General features: G+C 40.8%; 1 protein-coding gene across 1 annotated transcript in view; it reads left to right on the top strand.

Annotated features, from left to right (window-relative positions):
• Positions 1-5,008: 5,008 nt before the first annotated feature.
• Positions 5,009-23,684, top strand: part of TDRD3 (tudor domain containing 3) — a 116,829-nt gene continuing 98,153 nt past the window's right edge. Inside the window, exon 1 of the mRNA XM_074160280.1 lies at positions 5,009-5,529. Within this exon, the coding sequence (XP_074016381.1) occupies positions 5,489-5,529 (41 nt within the window). The 5' untranslated portion in view covers positions 5,009-5,488. The remainder of the gene's footprint in view (positions 5,530-23,684) is intronic.

The following is a 23,684-nucleotide window of genomic DNA, read 5'->3' as shown; positions in this document are numbered from 1 at the left end:
TTGTTTATAGCACATTACTCAGGACTGCATCAAGGCGGGTCTTGAAAATCTCCAGAGAAGGGGACTCCATGACCTCCCTGGGCAGCCTGTTCCAGGGCTCTGTCACCCTCACCGTAAAGAAGTTTCGTCTCGCATTTAAATGAAACTTCCTGTGTTCCAGCTTGTGCCTGTTGCCCCTTGTCCTATCACCGGAAGCCACTGAAAAGAGTCCAGCTCCATCATCCTTCAACCCACCCTTTAGGTATTTGTAAACATAGATAAGGTCTCCCCTCAGCCTTCTCTTCTCCAGGCTAAAGAGCCCCAGCTCTCTCAGCCTTTCCTCATAAGGGAGATGCTCCAATCCCTTAATCATCTTAGTTGCCCTACGTCGGACTCTCTCCAGTAGTTCCCTGTCTCTCTTGAACTGGGGAGCCCAGAACTTGACACAGTATTCCAGTTGTGGCCTCACCAGTGCAGAGTAGAGGGGGATAATGACCTCCCTCGACCTTCAGGGTCTCCATTGGGCTGTTGTTGGTTTCAGCACACCAGATTGGGGTGCATGATGCCATAACTCACGATGGGTGTTACAGGTTTCTGCTCTTGCCCATTTCAGGCAGGTGCAGTCAACAGTTTCAGCTCCCCTGTTTTGTGAGCCCACTGCTGAGCCAAGGAGTTTTGGGCTAGAGTTGGCAGGAGATCAAGGCAATCAGGAAGAATCAAGGCATGGGTGGGAACATGCAGGGGCTGCTGCAAAAAACTTGCCCTGCGCACTAGTTCTGTCTGTTCTGTGCCTCAGCACTGCCCTAATGGAGGTGTTCAAATAGACTGAATATTTTAGTACTTACAATAACAGAGCACTGTGGAAATAACCTCTTTGTCATAGATTAAGTTGTTCCAGGTCACAGGGGCACAGGGTCACAGTCAGGACTACTGCATTTTAGGTGTATCTTCACATGCCTGACATCACCTGGTACTCCAGAGGAGGGGTTGCCTCCCTTGGTCACTGGCTGACAGGGTATACATGTTGTGGATTTTGTGTGAAATCACAGGATCTAGTTATCCTTTGCTAAAATAAACAACAGGAGCTAGTTGCTGCCTGTATTTAACTTCTGCTCTCAACCTCTTCCATTTCTAATAAATAAGGCAGATAAATACAGGATATGAAAGTAAAGTGAGAGTCATACAGAAATAAATAGTAGTATTTTAAACTTTGCTGGTTAATAGCCTGAATGTAATAGAAAAACAAGCCATATTCCATAAGTAAATATGGCTTAGAAGCAGAGCAGAGCACAGCACAGCACAAATGCGGGGTCCTTATTACTTATTTTGGTCTTACATTACATTTTTGGGCACTGTTTGGTACTTACAGTTAGTGTGCCCAAGATGACATATTAAGCAATCTTTCCCCATTTAACCCCTCTACCTTTCTAAATAGCCATGTCATACTTTGAACATATATACTATCTAAAAGGTACATTTAATAGATCTAAAACTTAATGAAACAATTGTATTCATGTAAGATCTTGCTACAACTTAAATAGCTTCATGTATAGCACTTTGAGGATATAAAGTACTAGATGTATTTTTTTTTCTTTGAAAAAGATCAATACAGGTAATTCTCCAGTTTTCCTTGAAAGCTGAAATCCTTTGTAAAGGATGTACCAGAGTAAGCTGCTAAGTCTCATGTCCTGTTTGTAGACGATTCGGAATGCTGTTACTATTAGGCCTGTTACTGCTTAAAAGACTGAGAAACAGATCTTCAGAGACAAATCATGGATAAACGAGTATGGTCTTCATCAGACCTGTTCACACATGAATGCAGTAGCAGAACTGTCTTGTTCTGTGCAACATGCTGTAGGTGGACCTGCTTTGGCAGGGAGATTGGACTAGATGATCTCCAGAGGTCCCTTCCAACCCTGTATCATTCTGTGATTCTGTGATTCTCAGGGCCTAGAGCACATCCGCTTCCAGGAGATTAGATGGCTGAGTCAAAGAGTTTAGCTGGCCAAGTCCAGGGGTATCTTCATTGCCAGTAAGAGCTGTTGTGAAGGTAAAAGCAAGGCCCTGACTCTCCCTTCCCATGGGAGTTACTTTTAAGCAGTGACTGTACCACCAGCCCCTGCCTGGGTGACATTGCAGCCCTGTCACAGCTACGTCTGCGCTCAGGCTTGTACCTCCTCCATCCTGACCTGGACTCAGACCTGGCTTCCTGGCTGAGCTCGGACTTGCCTCGTCCTAGTGGCCGTACTGGGTGACTACTGGGCTGTGTCTGACCCTGCTCACCGTCTCTGGCCCTGATCCTGACCAGGACTTGCCACTCCACATCCTGAGTCCTTATGCTGAGGTTACTGCTCCTGCCTGCCATGTTACCATGCTCCACTCCTGGCTTGCTTTCACTCGAGAAGTAGCCATCCCTCCTTGCTCCATAACACTTCTCTGGAGAATAACTCATTGAGGCATTTCTTAAAATTTAACATAGCTTATTTACACATGGAGTATTTTTATTTTATTTTATTTTTAAATAGGACTGTCAACCAGTCACGCATGGGGATGCCTTTGTGCAAACCATGACAACAACTAAAAACAACTCTTTTTTTTTTTTTTGGCTGGTATTGACATCTTTCAAAGGTATTATAAAAAAGTGATTTTGTACCACAAATTATCCTGAAGCTACATATGAAACTGCCTGGCAGGCATTAAATCACCTTCTGTTTTACAGTGGCGCTAATTATTTACCTGGCAGCAGCACAGCTAACAGCAGCTAGAAACAGCAAAGATGGGGCAGTGCCCTCCCTGAGCAGAGAAACATGCACTAATGGGGACTTCTCGTGTTCAAAAAGGATGCGTATATGTGTGTGTATATATATATATCAGCTTGCAGATAATGAATTTGTTAGAACAGATGCCTGCAGACCTTTAAGAAGGACAGTGCTGGTTACTACATTTTCTTTATAGATGATGTTTTGTCCCATGAGGTGCAACAGCTAGCCATATGCTGGCGTAAATTGCTGGTATAATTGCCTGGTGATTTCGATGAAGATTTAAGTAAGCAAAAGCTTCCATGTCTTAAACTAACATGAGGTAATGCATAAAGTCTGTAATTCTCATTATCTTCTTCTAGGTAATACTCCATCCCTTACTAATTGGCTCTACAGGCACCCCTTTTTGAGTTACAATTATGTTTACAACCTTTTCTTGATAATTTAATGTGCAGCCAGGTCAGACTCCAAATGCAAGGTGCTTTTATTCCCATTTCTTTTGCATAATAAGTGGCTGGACTGGCACTATGCTTCCACCTGTCTGCTGGTGCTTTTCCATGTCAGCAGCTGCTACCGTTGTTCAATGTGCAACAAGGGTGTGACTTGGTCACTAATATTTCAGCGTGGCTCTTCTGCTTAACTTCAGGGTAGTCCTCAGCAGTAATTTAAGAGCTTCTTTGGGACAGACATACAATGGGACTATTTCAGGGCTCTCCTTGACATTATTCCTTTGGAAGTTCATATTCACTTGGGTTCTTGTTGTGATAGGGGACTGCACAACCTTTGAAAATCCAAACAAGTCATATGGTTATTCAATCCATGAACTATATGCCTGGCAGGGTTCGCTCAGTACACTGAACTTTGTGTAGATGGCTCTGGTGGTTGCTCTCTAGGAGCTTGCATCAAAAATGCATTGTTGCACTTTCCCAATTAATAACGCACTCCCTGCTTATTTTTTAATTTTTTTTTTTAATGACCAGCACAAGGATTAAATCTTCCCCAAGTGCAATACTTATTGTTTTGAGATTTTGCTGGCAAAGAGATCACGTGTCAGTCTTTTATTTTATTATTAAAAATTAATTTTATTTTATTATTTTAAAATTTATTATCTTAGGGTAGGCTACATTCTTTCTGTTAAGACTCCAGACCAAAAAAGCTTCAAGGGTTATTACACGGGTAACATAAGAAATTGCTCAGATTAATCTGAACAACATAGGCTTTGTTTCCTTCTTCTGTGGCAAGTTTTGTACAATTATTGATTTTAGAAAAGATGTGTAACTTCTTGAAAAACAGCAGCCACGTGGGATGCCATACGCACTGATGACAAAACTTTTGTCATAGAGCATATATATAATATGGAAGAGACTACAATGAGCGAACAGGCCGCAGTGGGGGAAGAAAAAAATAATAATAGTGCTAACCGGCATAGCAGGTCACAGCTTGTCATGTGCCAAACTTCTGAGTGATTTCCACTCAGTATAGCAAAGACAGGTTTTCAGGCAGATGAAAAAAAAAAAAAAAAGGAAAACAAGAAGCTGTTCTGAAGATGCTGCATGAAAATTGTGATGTCCCAAGGATGAGAATGACCCACACAGACAAAAGTGCATCTTTGACAGGTGCACAGACCGGGTAGTTAGGTTTTGAAACCTTGAAACCTCGGCGCAGTAAAAGAAAATCAACAGTTGGCACCGAGGGGTTACAGAAGTTGCTGGATGTGACTGACTAATGTGAATCCTTGGTGTCTTCTGGAAGGCAGCTGCCCTCACCTGCAGGCAGAAACCGAGTGCCAAAGCTCAGGTAGGCATTTTCTTAACTCCTGTCCCGCTCATGTCCACCTTCTGGCAATTTCTCTGACTGCTGGAGCACAGAGGGAAGGGGAAGATGTCACTCCATCTGACGTTACTGGCGCCTGAGGTAACTGGGCATTTACAACAATAACGCCATTCTTTTAAAGTATAATTCCTACTAGAAAGGCAGATCACAAACCCGCATGCTTATTGATTCTAGGGCTGCATTGTAGCCCAAAGCATTAAAAAAAAAAACCAAAACACATTAAAGAAACACAGGAACGTCTTGACAATCTAAGGGCTAAAAACCCATCCCTTCTCATTCACAACACCCACTTTGAGGGCATGGAGGAGACTCTTTTCCTACGCAACGTTATCAGCGATAATTTATAGATGAAATGCGTTTAAAATAAACTCCTCCCGCTACTACAAGGAGACAGGCCGCCGGCCACCGCCGAGGCGGCGGAGGCCCAGGAGAGGGCTGGGCGAGTGAGTGAGGGCCTGCGCAGCGAGGCCGGGCCGGGCCGGGCCGCGCCTGAAGGATCCCGGAGGCCGCAAGCAGGGAGCAGGCAAGCCCCGCGCTCCACCGCCTCCCAGCCCCACGGCACCTCCTCCTCTGCCCTCACTCCTTCCCTTCTCCGCCATGGCGGCAGCGGCTTCAAGGCAGGCAGCGGGACGCCCTCTCCCGCCGCCTTCTCCTCCTCCTCCTCCTTCATCCCCGTAGCAGCCGGTCGCGGGCTTTGTTCGTCTCTGCCTGCGCCGCCTCCTCCCCTTCCTTCCCTCTGCTCCGCTCCCGCACCGGACAGCTGGCCGGGCCGAGCACCCCGGAGAGGGCGGAGGGAACGAGCGGGCCCGGCATCTTTGCTTCCAGCGCCGGGGCTCCCCCGCAGCGCCCGGCGGCCCCCGCGCCGGCCCGGCCCCGGCGCCCCTAAGTTCCGTGAGTGAGCGGCGGCAGGAGGCGCCATGGCCGACAGGACGAGGGCGGCGCTCTCCGAGTCGGGCTGGTAAGTGGGGGGCGACCTCGGCTGTACCACGGCCTTTTCTGCCGCTGGGGCCGGGCCTCGCCGGAGCCCGGTCGCCACCCCCTGGGGGAGCGGGCCGGGGCTGGGGGCAAGTAACTCCGTGGGGCTTGGGGTGTTCTTCTGTTTTTGAAGCGCGCAACGGTGAGGGGAGACCTCAGTCCGAGCACCGGCCCGGAGCCAGTGGCAGTGGCCGCGGGAAGGGGGTGCAGCCCCCTGCGATGGGCTTGGGGCCTGTCTGTGGAGCGAGGAGCAGCTTGTCCCCCCCACACTGTGGTGGCCCTGGGGGAAGGGACGTTCCCCGGCACCCCTGCCCCGGCGCCGTGAGCCTCCACAGGGGCCTGAGGGGCGGCGGGGGCCGCGCTGCGGCCTGCCTGCCTTCTCCCTCTCCTGCCTGCCTTCTCCCTCTCCTGCCTGCCTTCTCCCTCTCCTGCCTGCCTTCTCCCTCTCCTGCCTGCCTTCTCCCTCTCCTGCCTGCCTTCTCCCTCTCCTGCCTGCCTTCTCCCTCTCCTGCCTGCCTTTCCCCGAGGCCTGCCTCGGCTGGGTGTCGGCTGGTAGCGAGTGCCAGGAGGCCTGGCGCTTGCCGATAGCTGAATTGTTTTTAATTGCACCACGCTCCCTTTCAGCAAGGAAGCTAAGGTGGAAAAAGTGGAGTTAAAGTAGGGTAAATACACACGTGAGGCTTGAACCCAGGTATTGGTGTTTTCGAGCCATTCCTAACCGTTGGGCACGCCGGATCTGTTTTGGAACAATGTGTTTCAATGACTTGTGCTTTTATTGCAAACTCTGCTTCTCATTTGCTAGCCTAGAGGTGTTTTGGCATTGTTGACTGGAAGTTTTTTTTTTTTTTTTTTTTTTAAAATTGATCAAAGTAATTCGCTTATTAGTCAACACTTCATGCTTTTTCCTTAACTACTTACAAGTCTTTCACCAAAACAAAAGCTCAATTACTACCTCTCAAAACACGATGTGACTTACTTTGGTTGTAATTGTGAAAAATTGCTAAAATTACAAGAAGCATTGTTATTTCCAGTGGCATTTTGGGGATATTTCTGTTCTGCTGTTTAACTTAATGGTTCTCCTGGACTGTGATTTCATGTATGCCTAAATTGTAAAAGCTTAAAGCAAATGTCATATGGTTTAGAATAGAATATTTCAGTCAGAAGGGACCTACGACGATAATCTAGTCCAACTATCTGACCAATTCAGGGTGATTAAAGCATGTTGTCCAAGTTGCTCTTAAACACTGACAGACTTGGGACGTCAACCACCTCTCTAGGAAGCCTCTTCCAGTGTTTGACCACCTTCTCGGTAAAGAAATGCTTCCTGGTGATGAGTCTAAACCTCCCCTGGAGCAGCTTTGAACCATTCCCACATGTCCTGTCACTGGATCCCAGGGAGAAGAGCTCAGCACCTCCCTCTCCACTTCCCCTCCTCAGGAAGCTGTAGAGAGTAATGAAGTGGCCCCTCAGCCTCCTTTTCTCCTAACTAGACAAGCCCAAAGTCCTTACCCACTCCTCATAGGACATTCCTTTACTAGCTCTATTGCCCTTCTCTGGAAGCATTCAAGGACCTTCACATCCTTAAATTGTGCACACAGAACACAAGGTGAGGCCGCACCAATGCTAAATGCAGAGGGATAATGACCTCTTCTGACTAGCTGGTTATACTATGTTTGATAATGTACAGAGGTACAGCATTTACCTACCTTTTCCAGCATTACTTTGTGATAATACTAAACAAATTGAGAAAGTTAGTGCCTTTAGGTTTGCTTCTTGGATAAGTATCATATGTTTCAAAAATACTGTCCTAAGCGATTCTAGAGCACGCAATCCTGCGATTCCTGCCTGTCAGTGAATTGAAAGCATCATAACTCTTTATGCTAATTTTCATAATGTTTGCTTATTTAGAGGGAAGTTTTGACTGTAACTGGAAACTCACCCTCACCTTCTCTTCCATACTTTCTCCCCTTCAAAAAGGAGAAAGGTATTCATAGAAGTGATTTTTATTTTCTTGGTTTTCTTTTTTTTTGTTTGTTTGTTTTCTATTGCATATTCAAAATTTTATCACACAGTTTACAATTCTTAGTTGTTTTACTACTTTGTCAGTTGAATGGTTGCCATTGGTAAATGGCTTTCAGGTTTTGGCAGTACAAATATGAGGCGCCTCAGAAATGATCTGTTATTCTGCGGTGTTTGTTTCTCTCCTTGGGGGCGTATGCTCTTGAATGGCTATAAACACTTGTTATTTTTGCAGTACTGCAGGGTGTGAGCCAAAGACAGAGGCTGAAAGATGGTTGAGCAAGTAATGGGCTGACTATCAGGTCCACTGGAATTATGCCTTGACCTGGTTGCATTTGAAAGGGTAGTACGAAAAAGGGGAAAATGAAGGCATATACTTTTGAGAAATGTGAGGTGGAGTGGAAAAAGAAATAATGCTTCTAAAATCTCATTTAGCTATGTGTGCGTGCACGTTGGAAAAAAAAATAACAACCTAGGCAGCCATGCTTTTAACTGTTTTGCTGTTGTTCTTATGCTTGTGACTTTTCTCATATTATTAGTAGATCTTAAGGTTACTTAACACACATGTGAGTAAGCCTTCAGTGGTATTTAATGTAGTATATTTCTGACTATGCTTGGTGGTTAAATCGTGTTCTGTACCAAATTAGTTGCCACTGTTGCTGCCACCTCATGTCAAAATGGTAAGTTTTCTAGTACAAAAATGGAGCTGAGTTTATACATTAAAGTCTGTCCCCACTTATACTGAAGAAGCACTGCTTGGTGTTTCAAACCAAGTAAGAAACTGTTGTTCTTCCATAGTTGCAAATCTGCTAACTTGTAAGATACTGCCTGTGCTGATCGGATTTTACTGTAACTTTCTTAAATCCGTGAAGGTAAGAACAGTTAATATAGACATTTGTTTATGTGAATTTTTGCAGTTGTTTTTTTTAATGATTCTGAATACCAAGTGAAGCAGTAACACGGTGTAGTTAGTATAGTATAGCAGTCATACGTATATATACATATTTTTCCAATTAGGTATTGTAAGGGAGTCATTCGTTGTAAAATTGCCTGGATATTTGTAATGTTTACCTTTTAAGCTTGTTTCAATATATCAGTTACATTTTTATCAGCTTTTGAAACATGAAGTAGCCCTACCTAGTAAATGTAACAGTTGTAGCTAAAGCTGACAATCTTTTCTTTTTTTTTTTTTTTTTTTCTTTTGATGGTGGTGTTTTGTGAAAATGGGTGAAAGACCTCTATAGTTTGTGTGCAGAATTGTAGTTTTTTCAGAAGATATGTCCTTGCAGCTGTCTTTAAAAGTATGCATTTTTTGAGGCTAGTTCTTTTCATTATGCACTACACTGTGCCTTAGAATGAGATATTAGCTCTGACTTCAGGGATGAGATAAGGTGTGTTTGTGTTACGTTGCAGTGAAAAAGATATCCTGTCTTGGAACAGAAGTTCTGTGTTATCGTTGTATTTAATTACCAGACACTTATGAGAAAGAAGTCTAAGGGGCGGAGAGAGTTACCTTTTGTATTGTTATAGTTACATTCATAAATTTTGGAACCAATTTTCCAGTCTTCCCGTTAAAATATAGACCTTCATGGAACGTGAGTTATTGAATCTAGCTTTCTTGCTAGAAGTGAAGTCCAGAAGGACTGCGTAATACACTCTCCTGTGTAAAGAATGAATCGCATAACACTTCTTACTGGCTTAGAACAGATTTTGTTGTTGTTGTGTTTTTTTTTTCTTTTTTTTTTTTTTTGAAGTCTCCCAGATGGCATTTCACAAGAGAATATGACAAGCCAGGACCTCTTCGGTGTCCTAGATCTTTGCAGAACTTGGGAATTTATTCCATGGCAATGCTGATACATTGTCAAAAATGAACAATATGCCCTGTTCTACAGATGGTTTAGCCTGTGGTCCCACAGATTTTGGGTCTGGTGACTGATTGATCTCTGAATGTGGGAAAGCAAGGCATTCAAACTGGGTGACTAAAGAATTTTTTAGTACAACTAAATGTACACGTGAGTCCCTTGTCAAGTAGTAAAGATTTTTTTCATTGTAGTATGTGATGCCATAAAAACTAGTAAGTCTGCGACAAAAATTTATAGACTTGTAAAACTTTGCATATTTTGAAGATTAGGTAAACAACGTTTCATCTATGAAAAGATATTTTCAGAGGTGAAGAGGAATTGGAATTGTACTGGTTGTTTGGAAACAAAAGAATAGAGTTTAGTAATCCGTGAGAAGTGTAACTGGATCGATGTAATTTTGGATTAATATACTTTGTAAGTGAAAACTATGTAGTTGATGTATACCAAACTATTTTAAACTGAATTTTAGGTATTTCAGCAAGTTATGTGCCGCATACTAGATAACTTTGGATTTAAGATTGGTCTGTTGAAACTCATTCTTTGAATGGCTGGTCATGTGATGTGATTCAAGCTCTAAAGCAAAAGCAGGTGCGTGCCTGGAAACATGGGGAAGTGCTCACAGGGGTGATTCTAACACCTCTTTCCAAGAGCGCAGCAGGAATTTGGCAAAGTAGTCAGTTCCAGGATCCTGCAAGATGATCTGCTTTTCCTGCGTGTTATTTTGCCCTTCCACTGAAATGTCTTTGAAAAGCTTGGCTGAAACTGGTCCCTGCCTACAGAGCAAGCCCAGGCTGGATACAAGATGTTCCTTAGGGACAGGGATAACACAGTGATTCAGAGGAGAGATGCATCTGTTTTCAGGTTCTTGATACTCCTTTTGTGTTTTGTGATACTCCTTTGTATGTGTTTTGTGAAGTCTGGTTGGTGCTGTGAAATCTCAAAGTTCCAGTACAAAACAAAATGCCACATTGTTGCATTTATTTTTTGTTCAGGTGTGCCCCTTACTGGCTGGTCTGATCAGTTTGCATTCTTGCTGGATCATGAATAACGGGTAGCTAGAACCTGAATTCTTGATGTCATTTTCACTGGAGCAGAAAAGGTCCAGCATTTTACCTTCTGTTAAGGGAAACGAGCCCAAGAAACTAATACAGATAAATTTTTTTTTTTTTTTTTTTTTTTTTTTTTGAAAGATGATGCTAGGTGGTAACAAATGACTCGTACCAGATGGAATCATTCCATCTTTTACAAGAAATTGATTCAGGGCTATAATTAGTAGTTAAAAAGGTACGAAGAAGGATAGCTAAAATAAGGAGAGGGAAGATGGTAGGGGACTAACATGTTTGAAGCCCCTTGATTTGTAGAAGAGAAAACTTAAGGGAGAATTTAGGTTTATGTAATATGCAGGCAATACGTAAGATGAACGTGTAACTCTCACCGAATCCTGCAGAATTATCGCTCACTGAATGTCGCAATTAGAATTAAAGAGCACTTACCAAAGCTAGTGGCAGACTGGTTTGAAAATCGGTAAAATATTTGACCACAGGCATCAATCAAATCCTTATTTGCCAGGGATAAAAGGCTATCCTGTGGATTAGTACAGTTGGATAAAAAAATGAGAAACCAGATAAATAAATGATTCCTTCAAGATGGAAAAAACTTTACCAGTAGATTTCTGCTGGGGTCTAGGGCTTTACCATATTAAAAAATGGTCTTAAGGACTGATAGTGTTGTGGCACCATAGCAGTTTGTTGATATATGGGGATTGATAAAATCTAAACTGACTGTGTATTTGCAGGAAAATCTTATGGTACCATTGCCCAGTGATTTCACATACAAATGTAGTTCAGTTTTGATGAATGGCAAATGATGCTTATGCAGGGAAAAATAGTGCAAACCAATCCACACAGTGACGACCTCAAAATTCACTAATGTTACTTATTCAGAGAATGGCAGTGGTCAGAAAGCTAGTGGGAATTGTTCAAAAAGAATAAAATAATTGTTAGGCCATTATGTATGCCAATGGTATGTCCAAATCATTAACAGTGTGCATTAATGTAATCACCCCCGCACAGCAAAGCTTTCATAGACAGTGAAAAAGTGGATGAGGGGTGTGGAAGATCTTCTGTGCTGGAAAGATGAAGATCTTTAGTCTGGAAAACGGAACAATAAGGGGAGAGGTGATAGAGGTCTATAAAATCCGTAGTTCATACAGAAATGATGAATAGAAAGCAAGAATAGCTATTTTTCTTAAGACAAGAATTAGGCCACCCAGTAAATTATAGCTGCTACCTGATGAAAACTAAAGTAGCTTTTCAAGCAATGTGTAATTAAATTGTGGATCTTAATTGCTACATGATGGTGGAGCAGAAAAATATAAGGGTGTTAAAATCGTAATTAGGCAAAGTCAGGTAGGGACAGATGCACTGAATACTGAACTTTGCAGTGGAGTTGGACTACCAGCTCTAAAATGGGTGAAAGCTAGGAATTATTTCAGAACCTTCTAGATACTTGGTGTGTTTTACATTCTTTGCCTGAATCATCTGCTTCTGGCTACCCTTCAAATAAAGGAACTGTGATAGATAAACCCAGACTGCATAAGTAAAACCACCATTTATGCTCTTACTTTTATGTTGTAGGTAAGTGTTGTCACACTGTGGTTCTGCTGGAGAAAGTATTTTCTCCTCTTGATTGGACGTGGGGAAAGAGGGAGTGGGAATTTGGAGAGAAACAGACAGGACTGTTGGAAACAGGACAGAGAGAAAAGACAAAGCAAGTGTGATGGTCCCCTATGCGCTCAGTCTCACCTGTGATTTTTTCACTGCCTGACTGCAATTCAGCCTCCAGATTTTCATTAGTTGCTGGGAGAGACTTTCCATCTCTGGACTTGTTATGTCAGATCTTAAATCGATTTATGCATCATCTTTGGGGACACAGACTTCACCTGCTGGTTTCTCTGAATAATCTGCTAGGAAGCTGAAGCACTAGTGTAAGATGTACTTGATTTATAGAATTGTTGCAACTTAGAGTGAAGATGTTGCTTCTGTGAACTCTTTGGTCAACAAAAGAAAAAAAGAAAAAAAAAAAAAAAAGGAAAGAAAAAAAGCTTAGTCTGCTTGTAACACACCTAAAGCTGAAAGTCCTTTAAATTGTTACAGACCTTTTTTTTTAACGCCCACCTTTTCAGTGGCCTTAATTTTCCTGGTAAAGCATGTTTCTTGTTGATTTTCTCCAATCAATGAGTTCTGTAGGAGTGCGTAGGCTTTCCGTAACTAGTCTCTTTTTTGGAGTCCTTGGAGACTTCAGATGTATTGAGTCTTGTTCCAGAAATCATTTACTTAGCTTTATAACTCATAGGCTTTGCCATCTTTTTGATACACCGATACATTATTGGGACAAGTGTCACTTAATGTCTTTGACTCAATGATGTACTAGTTTCCTTCTTTCTGCCTCTTTTTGTCCCCGTGGTCTTTGGCTGACCTCATATTGAACAGTGCACATTATCTCTGAGATGGCAATGTCTTCTGAGTTTTGTAATATTTTCTATCAATTTGTCTGTTGGTAGACTAGTGGATATCATCACCTAAACAAGGTGAATGGGTAGAGCTTGTTACACGATTGTGATTTACCACTTTAGGTTGATTTACACTACACTCAGAAGCAAAATTTGTGGGAGGGAAGAGGTAAGTGGAGCATGTAAAAAGGTGATTTTGGTAGGGATTTGAGAGAAGGACTTGGGCAGGATGGAATAGCAACATGCTTGATTATGATTTGCTTTTCCAACAAACCCAACTGAACTTCCCAATGGAAGAGTTTGTTAACAAAAGTAGCAGTGTGTTTAGGAAGTCTACGTTTTCTTGATGGCCAGTATCTCTTAGGATTTGAGCAAAAGTAAAAGTAGGTGTGTTTTAAACTTGTATGTTCCTGGAGACTTAAGTTATTAGTGAGAAAGCCTGCTGAGGCATTTGGAGTAGATGCTGGATATTGATGAACCAGGTCTCAGGAGAAAGCCCTTTGCAAGGATTTTGCTTTCTCAAGTCATGACTCTTGAGACAGATGGGTTTTTTTCTCTCTTCAGTCTCTGTATGCTCACACTCCTCAGACCCTGAAACCCTGAACAACGAGCTGGTGGGAGTCTAGCTGGCGATTTTGGAGTGAGGTGCAGTTGTCATTGTGGTGGGTTGAACTTGGCTGAACACCAGGTGCCCACCAAGCCATTCTAGCGCTCCCCTCCTCAGCAGGATTGGTGGGGAGAGAGTAAGAAAGATGGAAAAAATCCCACAAACTCATGGGTCAAGATAAAGACAGTTTAATAAAGCAAAAGTGAAGGCCGTGTGCAGAAGTGAAGGAGAACAGAAGATTGTTCTCCGCTTCCCATCAGCAGGCAATGTCCATCTGCTTTCCAGGAAGTAGGGCTTCTGTAAGCATAGTGGTTGCTCTGGAAGACATTGTAATTAACGAATGCCGCCTCTTCCTCCTCTGTTCTCCTAGCTTTTATTGCTGAGCAGACGTCATATGGTATGGACCCTTCGGTCAGTTTGGGTCAGCTGTCCTGGCTATGTCCCTTCCTAAGATCTTGCCCACCCCCCAGCCTACTGGTGGGGAGGGGGGAATGTTGGGGAGACAGCACTGATGCTGTGGGAGCAACTGCTCAGCAATAGCCAAAACTCTGGTGTTGTCAACACCTTTCTAGCTACTGATACAAAGCACAGCATTGTGAGGGCTGCTACAGGGGAAAATTAACTCCGCCTCAGCCAGACCCAATACAGTCATTCATAGTGACATTCAGCAGGTCTTTATGTGTGTGTATTTTACGTAAGTATTACTGCTGGATAAAATACAGCTTAATGTAAATAATATATGTAGGAGTATGTAGAAGTATGAAACTGTCCTGAAGCTTAACTTAAATAGAATTACACTTAGAAATGTTGGATTTTAAACATTCTATATGTTGGTTAATTTTTTATACATTGCTTATTATGTGACAGTCATGATAATATAATTAAAATAAATTTAAGACTGATTCTCCAAGCTGTGCGTATTGCTTGTATTTCCAGGAGCAGTACATTTTCTCCTTCTGAGCAAAAGGAGGATATTTGATTCCAGTAACAATAATTCTAATACACCTGACAGAAAGAAGGAAAGGCTGTCTGGGGGATGAATGGTATATGAGTGCTTCTAAACAGGTTTCATGTAACGCATAGTAGTGAGGTGTCAGGATTTAGGAAGACTGGACAGATGTAGGAGTGATGTACAACCTCTGCACTGCTTTGCACATTTAAGGAAGAAGAAAGTTACTGGTTTAAATAATTTTTGTAATGCTGGTAAGTGATTGAAGCATGATGGGCATTCTTGCATTGGCGTCATTTTGAGCCCTTCACTTTGAGAAGTGTAGCATAGGTATTAGAAATGGGAGTGATGGCATTAACTGGTAGCAAGCAAAGACCTTACTCTGAGTTAAGAGAACAGACTGCTGAAAATTCTTCTTTCTCAGAGAGCGCTCTCTGGGGACCGTGGTTAAGACTGGCTTTTTCTTTCCTGTTGTTTGTCTCGTAGTGCTCCAGGAATGGCTAGGAGCTTCTTTGTCATGTCTGAAAAAGAGCTGTTGAGGAAAGCCAGAGGAGAAAAAGCTGTGTGTGTTCAGACAGCTTCAAGATACTCTCAGTGGCGTGGCAGCTGTGTCTTTGGCATGGCCCCAGCATTTTCCTGGGGAAATGTGAGTGAGAAACAGTATTCGCAGCTTGTATCTGAGAAAAAAAAAAAAAAAAAAAAAAAAATTAATTTCATTAGGTGAAGAAAGAAAACCCACTGCATTGTTGTGACATTGTATGTCAAATTGCTCTGGCCTGTTACAAATCATGAAGTAGCAAATCTTCTCTAGGAGCAAAGAGTGCAAGAGCTCTCTTGTCCAGTGCTTTCTGACTGCAGGGACTGTTTCTAACATCTGCTGTGTTGCAGCAGTGCTGCTTGCTGAAAGCTTATCTTATCAAAGTTTGGAGTTAGTGAGGTTATCTTGGGCGCATCTCTGTGTGTTACCTGGAAAAGTTTGACATTTTTACATTGCAGCTATTACTGCTAGATAACACTGTGTGTACTTATCACTAAATCTCTTCTGTTAAGTAGTTGTAGAGACTCATGTTAACATTTTGGTTTTTTTTTTTTCAATCTGCTGAAGTTTCACTTTGTTATGTTCTTTTACTGTTGTAAAATACAGTATGTTGTTATCTCAATATATAAATACTTATTTAGATATGAATCGGAATATACCATTAAAACACAGGCTACAAGTGCATGCTATCCAGGACCCTTACCAAGCGCATTAATAACATTATTTTCCCATTTTATGAAGATATAAAATCACTTATTTAGCTCTGATATTGATGACAGTATACCGAATGAGGAAAATACAACATTCAACAGCTAGATCATCTTGTTATGTAGTATTGCTTGATAGAACGGTAGAAATAGAAATTACCATTTATGATGGAAGTACATTTATACTTCTTTCTTTTGGTTGACATTACTATGATTACTGTTAGAGACATTGTACAGTGGGAGTGGGGGAGACTTTAAAAGGCATCAGGACATTTAAGTTTACTAGGATGTTCCAAATACATACTTTTTTTTTTGGTGGTTTTATTTGTTAAACTGTGATCCTGTACCCAAGACATTGTTAAATACAATGCAGAGATGTTGAATTCTAGATTACTTTCTGGAATGGTAACACTAATGAAGCATTACGTTTTTCAATTTCTTAGAACACTTTCTAGTTTATAGTTGAAAGTATTTGCAAGTGCTGAGGTTTCCATTTCACTGTTGTTTGGAGGAAAGTGCGAGGGGGAAAAAAATGTCAGTGAAGGACTGAAGAGAAGAAGGTGGGTGATTTCAAAGGGTCTGGTTCTGACTGTGCAGGGTAGTGATTTCTGAATGAGACATATTTTGTGTTGAAGCGATGAACTGCTAAGGAACGCTGAGAGGATCCTTATGGAAAAGATACGATCCATCAAGCTGCTCTTTGTTGAAAACAGAATGTATAATGAGCACAGTTGTGATTCTTGGTTTTAAAAGCTTACTCAGGGTTGTGTTTTTTAACTCAGATGTAATATACATATACATCTGTGTAATACATGCATAATCATTGACAGGCTTGAGAGTTGCTGTTCAGCTAGTCCAAGAAACATCTTGGAGGTTCTGCCTTGTGGCAAGTACTTCCCAAATTCATCTGCAACTTTTCACTTGAGTGCCATCTGCAGTTTTATTTATTTTTGATACATAATAAAATCAAATTTGTTTGTAACTATGAGAATCAAAGTAAATGAAGTGATTACATCAATGTCTATACTTAATATCTTAAGCTAAACCAGTTTGAGTTTAATAGTTACAATTGTTTTTGACTATGTAGCATATAATTATTTCATACCATTTTTGTGTCATTACGTAAAGTTAAGTATGTAACAATTCTTTTTTTTTTTTTTTTTTTTTTTTTAAATTTTGTTTTCCATGGCTGGTTAAGTTTGTTACTGTCAAATTGGCCTGAAACTTTTCTTGCATACATTTCAGAATTTCATTCTGAAGGATTGGCTAAACTGGAGAAAATCCTTGTGTAATGAGCAAATGAGGAAACAAGATCTTGGAGTGTTTTTTTATGCTTGAAGTGTTGAGTTTTGTTAATCCATGGAGTTTTAACCTTGACAGATACCTATTACAGAAATTCATGACTGATGCTTCTTATGATCTTGGACACTTAGGCAAAAAGATTGTCCGTTGTGGGGTTTTTGAGATGGAAAAAGATTTCCTTGGACAATGCTGCTAAGGGTTTACCAGTGTGCAATTTTCTCTAAGTTTGGGAATGGGGAAGAGAAGGGGAGAGGAAACTTTTTTTCTAATAATTTTATTACTCACTGTGTTTTCTCTTTTCTTAGTTTATTTCAGTTCCTAACCTAACCATGTCACCATGATAATAACATGAAGAAATGGGAAAAGCTTGATTTCGTCTAGAATAGTAATTGCTGTTATGTTCTAGCTATGATCATAGTTTCTTTATGTGATAGCACTAGAGCGATGAACTTATTGCTTTATAGCTACAGAATTCCACTCTTAAATAATTCAATTTTCCAGTTTCTTCTCTAGGTTTGAGTTTGTAATTTTTTTTTTTTTTTTCTGTGCAGAGTAATCACTGTATTCCATTGTTGTTTGATTCTTAAATTAATAATGTATTTTTTGTCTTCTTTTTATCTCCCAATAACAGTAATAACTTCTCTCCTTCTCCTCTTTTTCCTCCCTGAGTTATTGGCTGATCACAAAAAAGTAATTTTCTGTCAGATTGAATGTTTCTGTGACTGACTTAAGAGGGAAGGGAAGTGAAAGGTTGAGTTACAGCATCATTCAAAAAAAGCAGAGAGAATAAAGACTATATGTTTCTCTCCTGTTACACATCAGCTGGCTGGGAGCTTAGATGAATGTCTTGAGTGTTAGAGCCCTTATTTTATATCCTTCCTCTTCCTGAGCCCACAATGTTAAAATATTAAGTTGAAAATATTAATTAAATCAGAGAATATGAAAATAAAGCCTAGTAGTGAAGGAACTACTTCAACACCTGATTTTTACCTGTTGTTTCAAAGAACGTTTAAGTAAACCATATGAAAGGGAACATCATTTGGTGTCTCACCATGTTTCTTTTTTGTGCTTGCTTTGTAGCAGTAGCAGTGAAGTACAATGGCAGGCTTTCTTTTGTGCAAACTGTTTTTTTCATTTTTACAAACTTTGAAAAAGTGTTTGATATAGTAAAACTTTTGCTGCTATAGCTACAAGCATTTTAATAAAAAATACTCCCAGTTAGGAAAAGTATGCTCCTGGTTGCATGTTCAGGCTGTACTTATGGATACCTAACTTGGGTTTGCAGTGGTTTGGTTGATCACCTTCATCTATTTTACAGACCTATGATTGTCTGTAGGTTAGTGGTTGAATGAGACTTCTGTAGCTCATGTGCAGCTGATGAACTGTAACTTGGAAGTAATTCTTGGAAGCCCTTTAACAGATGCAGTAGTATATTTTTTTTTTTTTTAGCTTTAGAATATATGAACCTCTAGCTGTAGAGCTTTTTAGATTAATTGTAAATACATCTTAGCTTTAGTGTACGTTCTTTTACATTGCAAGAGCGTGCATGCCTTAGCACTGCTTATTTTGAGTGATTTTTTTGTAAATATGCTATAAATCTAGTTTTAAAGGTCTGTAGAAATGGCTATTTTTACCATAAAGTAGAATGAAAAGAAACCTGCCACTTCTGCAGGGTTGAAAATAACTTCTCCCTATGCGGGAAAAACTTGTTGTGCTGAGTTAAAATTATGCAAATAGTAATAGGGATGTGTGTATTTTAAGCATTGATGACCACAGCTGTGAAAGAAAGTATTTTATGCTCGGTGTTTTCAGTTGTAACATATACTTCTTTAGTAGCAAGTACTCATCTTTCATCCTTGTCTTCTGACCAGGTTGTCAGAAGACCTTCTTTTTGTTTGTTTGGGTGTGGTTTTTTTTTTGTCAGTTTTGACAGGTAGGATGGAGGGATGTGTGTGGGGTATCTTCAAGAGTTACGTGTTTTTTAGTTAGAGCAGTAGAACCAATTCTTTAAGAACAGTACCCACTACAGCAGCTATTCTTGGGGACTTTGTGTTGGTGATAAAATTCTGTTTTATGTATTTCAAATAAATCCAGAGGCATTTGCTTAGCATCTTGCTTTGTGAGTCAGCAAACACTGGGGATGTTAAGCTTCTATTATTTCTGAAATTAATACAAAATGTTTAGAAGCAGATGTAGTCCAGGTCTTTGACACTGATATGGAAGACATGCTTTAATAACAAAATACCAATTAATAATGTTTCCAAGTTTCATTTTGTAGTTTAATGGTTCAGTGCTGTTTCTGTGTGGTAATAAAGTGAGATTTTACAGCGTGAATTGAGAATTAATAGGCTCCTTCATAAGTACAGTTGATAAGCTAAATAAGGTGATTAAAAATGATCAAATTTATACTTGATCTACTAAAGATAAAGCCTTTTGCTACTTATATGTATGAATATTATATGTTATGTATTCCAGTCTCAATTAGCCAACGTTTAAGTATCCTTACTGGAAAAAAAGGCACAAAATGTTCCTTTGAGAAAGCATTTTTGGGAATTAATTTTTATAAAGATGCCAGGTTTTGCTTTGAGATACTCAAAATGTCATTAAGAAAAAAGTTTGCTTGGACAACCTCTGGACAGGCTCTATTCTAGTCCCAGCCCTTGCTCAAAGCAGGGCTAACTCTGATGTTAGGTCATCTCGCTGAAGGCCTTGTCTAGTTGAGCTTTGAATATTTCCAAGATGGCCTGCTCCAGTGCTTAGCCACTCTTTAGGAACACTTTTCTCTCCCTTATGTCCAGTTGGGATTTCCCGTGTTTCAGCCTGTGTCTCTTGCACTTTGTTTCACTCTACACCTCTCAGAATTGGGTTTGTCTTCTTAAACTGCCTTCAGATAGTAGGGGCGGGAGCTGTTGGCCTCATTTGGTCTGCTCTTCAGGCTGAACAAACTTGACAAACCAAACGTCACTCTCAGATTCTCCTCCTCTGACATGGGTTCCAGCCCCCTAAAACATCTTGGTGGCCTGTCTTCAGTTTGTGGGTCTTCTCTCATAGTGGAGACCCCCATAACTGGACACTATTTCAGATGTGGCTTTGCTTTAGGAGGAGTGGAATAATCATGTCTCTTGATTTGCTGGTTACAGTCTTGCTAATGCAGCCCCATATGTCGTTAGTCTTTACCACTGTACAGGCACACTGGTTTGTGTTCAAATTTGTTATTCACCGTGAACCCACGGAGCTGCTTTCTGTTCAGGCACTTCCCAACCTGGGTGGTTGCAGGGGTTATGGCTCAGCGCTTATCTTTGGGCTTCGTAATGTTCCTTTTGGCCAAGGAACTGCTATGGTGCTGCTTCTTACATAGTTTACTTATTACTAGCATGTAATCTCCTGAACCCTCCCTCCTCAAAAGAAAAATGAAAATTAGTTCTGTTGTAGTTGTGCATCTCTTTTAAACTATTAAGTGGTTACATTAATGTAACTTTGACGTGCTATGCTAGGACAAGCTATGCTGCTATGTAGTGAAAAAAAATACTGTAGTACTTGATTATAGAAAATGTGATATGTAGAAACTAAGTAGTTAATATGAACCATTATTAGAATGCCTCTTTTGGTCTGGCAGCTGCTTAAACTTGATTTCTCAAATTCGTGAACTGGAGACTAACACGAAAGATGAGAGATCCTTCATTTTATGTGGAAGTGGTATTTCGAGTTAACTTTGCTACAGAGCCAAGAAACTTAAATCGTTCTGTTCCCCATGCACATCTTTCCTCACTCAGTCTCTACTGTGGATGATCTTGCAGTGTCCTTTGCTGTGTCGATCAAAGTTTCTGTCCCACTACTGTGTCTCTAATCAAGTCCAATAACTGATGTCTGTAGAGAACTCTGAGCGTGTGACAGATAAGTAGAGATGATGTTTCAGAATGTTTCCCCAGCTTTTAACTGCTGGGTTTTTTTCAGCATTTCCTCAGCTGGATGTTTCATTTCTATTAAATAGCCTTTTGATGAATTTCTTCTGCATGGATCTGTGCAGTTGTTTTTTGAACCTATGTAAAATTTTAGCAGCCACAGAATAGTGAATAACAACTTTCTATGCTGTATGAAGCACCCTTTTCCCAAGTTTGCTGAATTTCCCACTTGCTAATTTAAAGACAGTGAATAACCAATCCCCTTTTTATCTCTTTAAAGTCACTTGCAACCATATAGATATGCTAAATCCCTTCTTCAGTCTTTTTCATGGCAAAGAAGCCTATTCTGTGTAGTTAATCTTCAAAAGAAAGGCGTTCTGTATGTTTGATCAGTTTGTTACTGTCAAATAAAGAAGGACAGACAGAAGACAGAGGATCCTGAATGGAGGGAGAGTTTAGGAAAGGAAGCGATCTGACAAGCACAAGGAGAAAGAGAAAAATGAAGGGAGATACTGTGTAGATACTTATCATTCAATCTCCGTCATTATAGAGGAAAGTACCAAATGCCTGAGAAAATACCATGTGATGCAGATGTGCTATTATTCAGCCCCCTACCCTCAAAAAAATTTAATTAATGGCTTATTGAGCTAAATATAATGCATGGTAAACTACATGCAAGTTTCAAAATTGCAAGTGTGTGGCCTTTGGATGGTACCTTTTGGGACCCTCATGTACTTGTGAGTTTGAGTAGAAGTGAGTTAGAAGAGTGTGAACAGCCATCTGCAGTTACAGGAGGTAGGGCTTGGCTTGCACAGGCTTCTGTGAGACTTGGTGACTGCATGTGGGTTATGTCCCAATGTTGTTAAACATGCAGAATAAAAAAGGTTTAGCTTTATCATGCTATCTCTCCCTGTGAAGATGATGTACTTGTTTTACTACTTGGTAGAGGAAGAGTGTCATCAGTTACTACTTCTCAGCTGAGAGGTGGTTATTTCTTGAGGTATCTGATCTCAGCCGGTTTTTGCTTGTCTGTCTGCATCTGCTGGAGTCCTGACCCCATCATATACTGGAATTACAATTTTCTGTGGAATGCAGATGTATATTTCACTATGCGCTGTTTAGCTTAATATTACTTCCTAAATGTTGTGACATACACTTGATTTCACTATTTCTTAATGGGAATAGTAGGGCATAAACATTAAGTAACTTGCATTAAAGTAAGTAAGTAGTTTGGCTTTGAGTCATAGCATCATGTGATTACTTGATTCTATTGATGAAAGGACAAAACAAGCTGAAAATAACTTTTGAGAGCTATGGAAATCTGAAAGCATGGTTGTCTTCAGGCTTGCACCCTCGGCTCCTAAAACTAAACTCATTATTGTAAATTTTCCCCTTTGACTCTTGTGACCGCCCACTGCAGTGCCCTTGATGCTCTCTAATGCTTGTGTACTATGGTGCCTTCATTTCCTTCTCCTGGTCTGTCCTACCCCGGAAGACATTTGGCTTCCTCTCATGTCCCTTTCCCTTTGGCAAGCACCAGCATGTGTTATGGCTGGTTTAGAGCTAGGCGAGGGCTTCAATTGACCAGTTGATTACTGCTGCTCGAAGTGGATGAGAGCCAAGTTCTGTTTCCCTTCTCCACAATGCAACTGCTAATTTGTATGTTTTGCTTCTACTCGGCAGCCGATTTCTGTGAAACTTGAGGGAACTCACCATCTCCAAGACCTCTGTTTCTCTGTCAAATTTGGCTGAAATTGGCCTGCGTGATTAGAATTCATCAGTGGACAGGGCTGCTGGACAGACTGCATAATATATAATCATTGTTTTCTAAGGGTAATTGAATTCAACTGCATCTTAAAAACTTTTGGATTTGTATGCTGAAACAAGAATGAAGAAACTAGACTTCATGTGAAATGGTTTATCTGTTTCATCTGTGAAGTGTTTGGTTTTTTTTTCCAAGTATTGAATACAAGAGGAGGGAGAGGGAAACTTGGCAAAAGTGTCTTGTCTCTTCCTTATGCTCGTTAGTTCAGTAGCTCGAGTGTTTCCATATCGGTGAAGTGGATACCAGCTCAGGCCCTGGGGATTTGAACCATGTATTCTGCCTCCTGTGAGAGCCTGTTTTCTCTGTGAATCTGTAATATATGCTCTGGTGAAATAGTCTTTCTTCTTTGATGCCATTCCATGTTTTATAAATAATCAAACTTCCTTTAGAGTTGCCTCAGTATCTCAGGCAAATTACCCCTTAGGTTTAGTGAGACAGTCTCTTGTTTTGTGGTTTTTTCTCCCCCCCCCTGCCTTTGTCTCTGTATGTATTTTGACATTTGGAGCAACTTCAACAGAAGCAATTGACAAAGGCTCAGATACCTACCACTGAAACTGTGGAGAGATGCTAATGTTCATGCAGTTGTATGATTTGAATTCTAGTTTTTGTGTATGATGTTATTCTTTGTACAATTACCCACTGCAGTTATTCTTTGCTAGGAAAATGTGCAGCTGCGGTAAGGTGTTTTTAATCCCATCGTGTTTCTAGAAGCAGAAACTAAGCTCATCATTCAAGACAGGTTGGAAGTGACCATTTCCTGAAAGACTTGAGAGGTAGATAAAATTTCAACAGGTGCAGAAAGGATATTATCAGAAATTGTCCAAAATAAAAGTGGCTGAGAGGGATGTTCTTCTCTTATGATTTAGTTTATAGGGCTTATGTGGTTGTTGGCGGATAATTATCCTGAAAAGCATAA

This window comes from Numenius arquata, chromosome 1 (assembly GCF_964106895.1).
Source record: "Numenius arquata chromosome 1, bNumArq3.hap1.1, whole genome shotgun sequence".
In the NCBI taxonomy this organism is placed as follows: domain Eukaryota; kingdom Metazoa; phylum Chordata; class Aves; order Charadriiformes; family Scolopacidae; genus Numenius; species Numenius arquata.
This window is presented reverse-complemented; position numbering and strand designations above follow the sequence as displayed.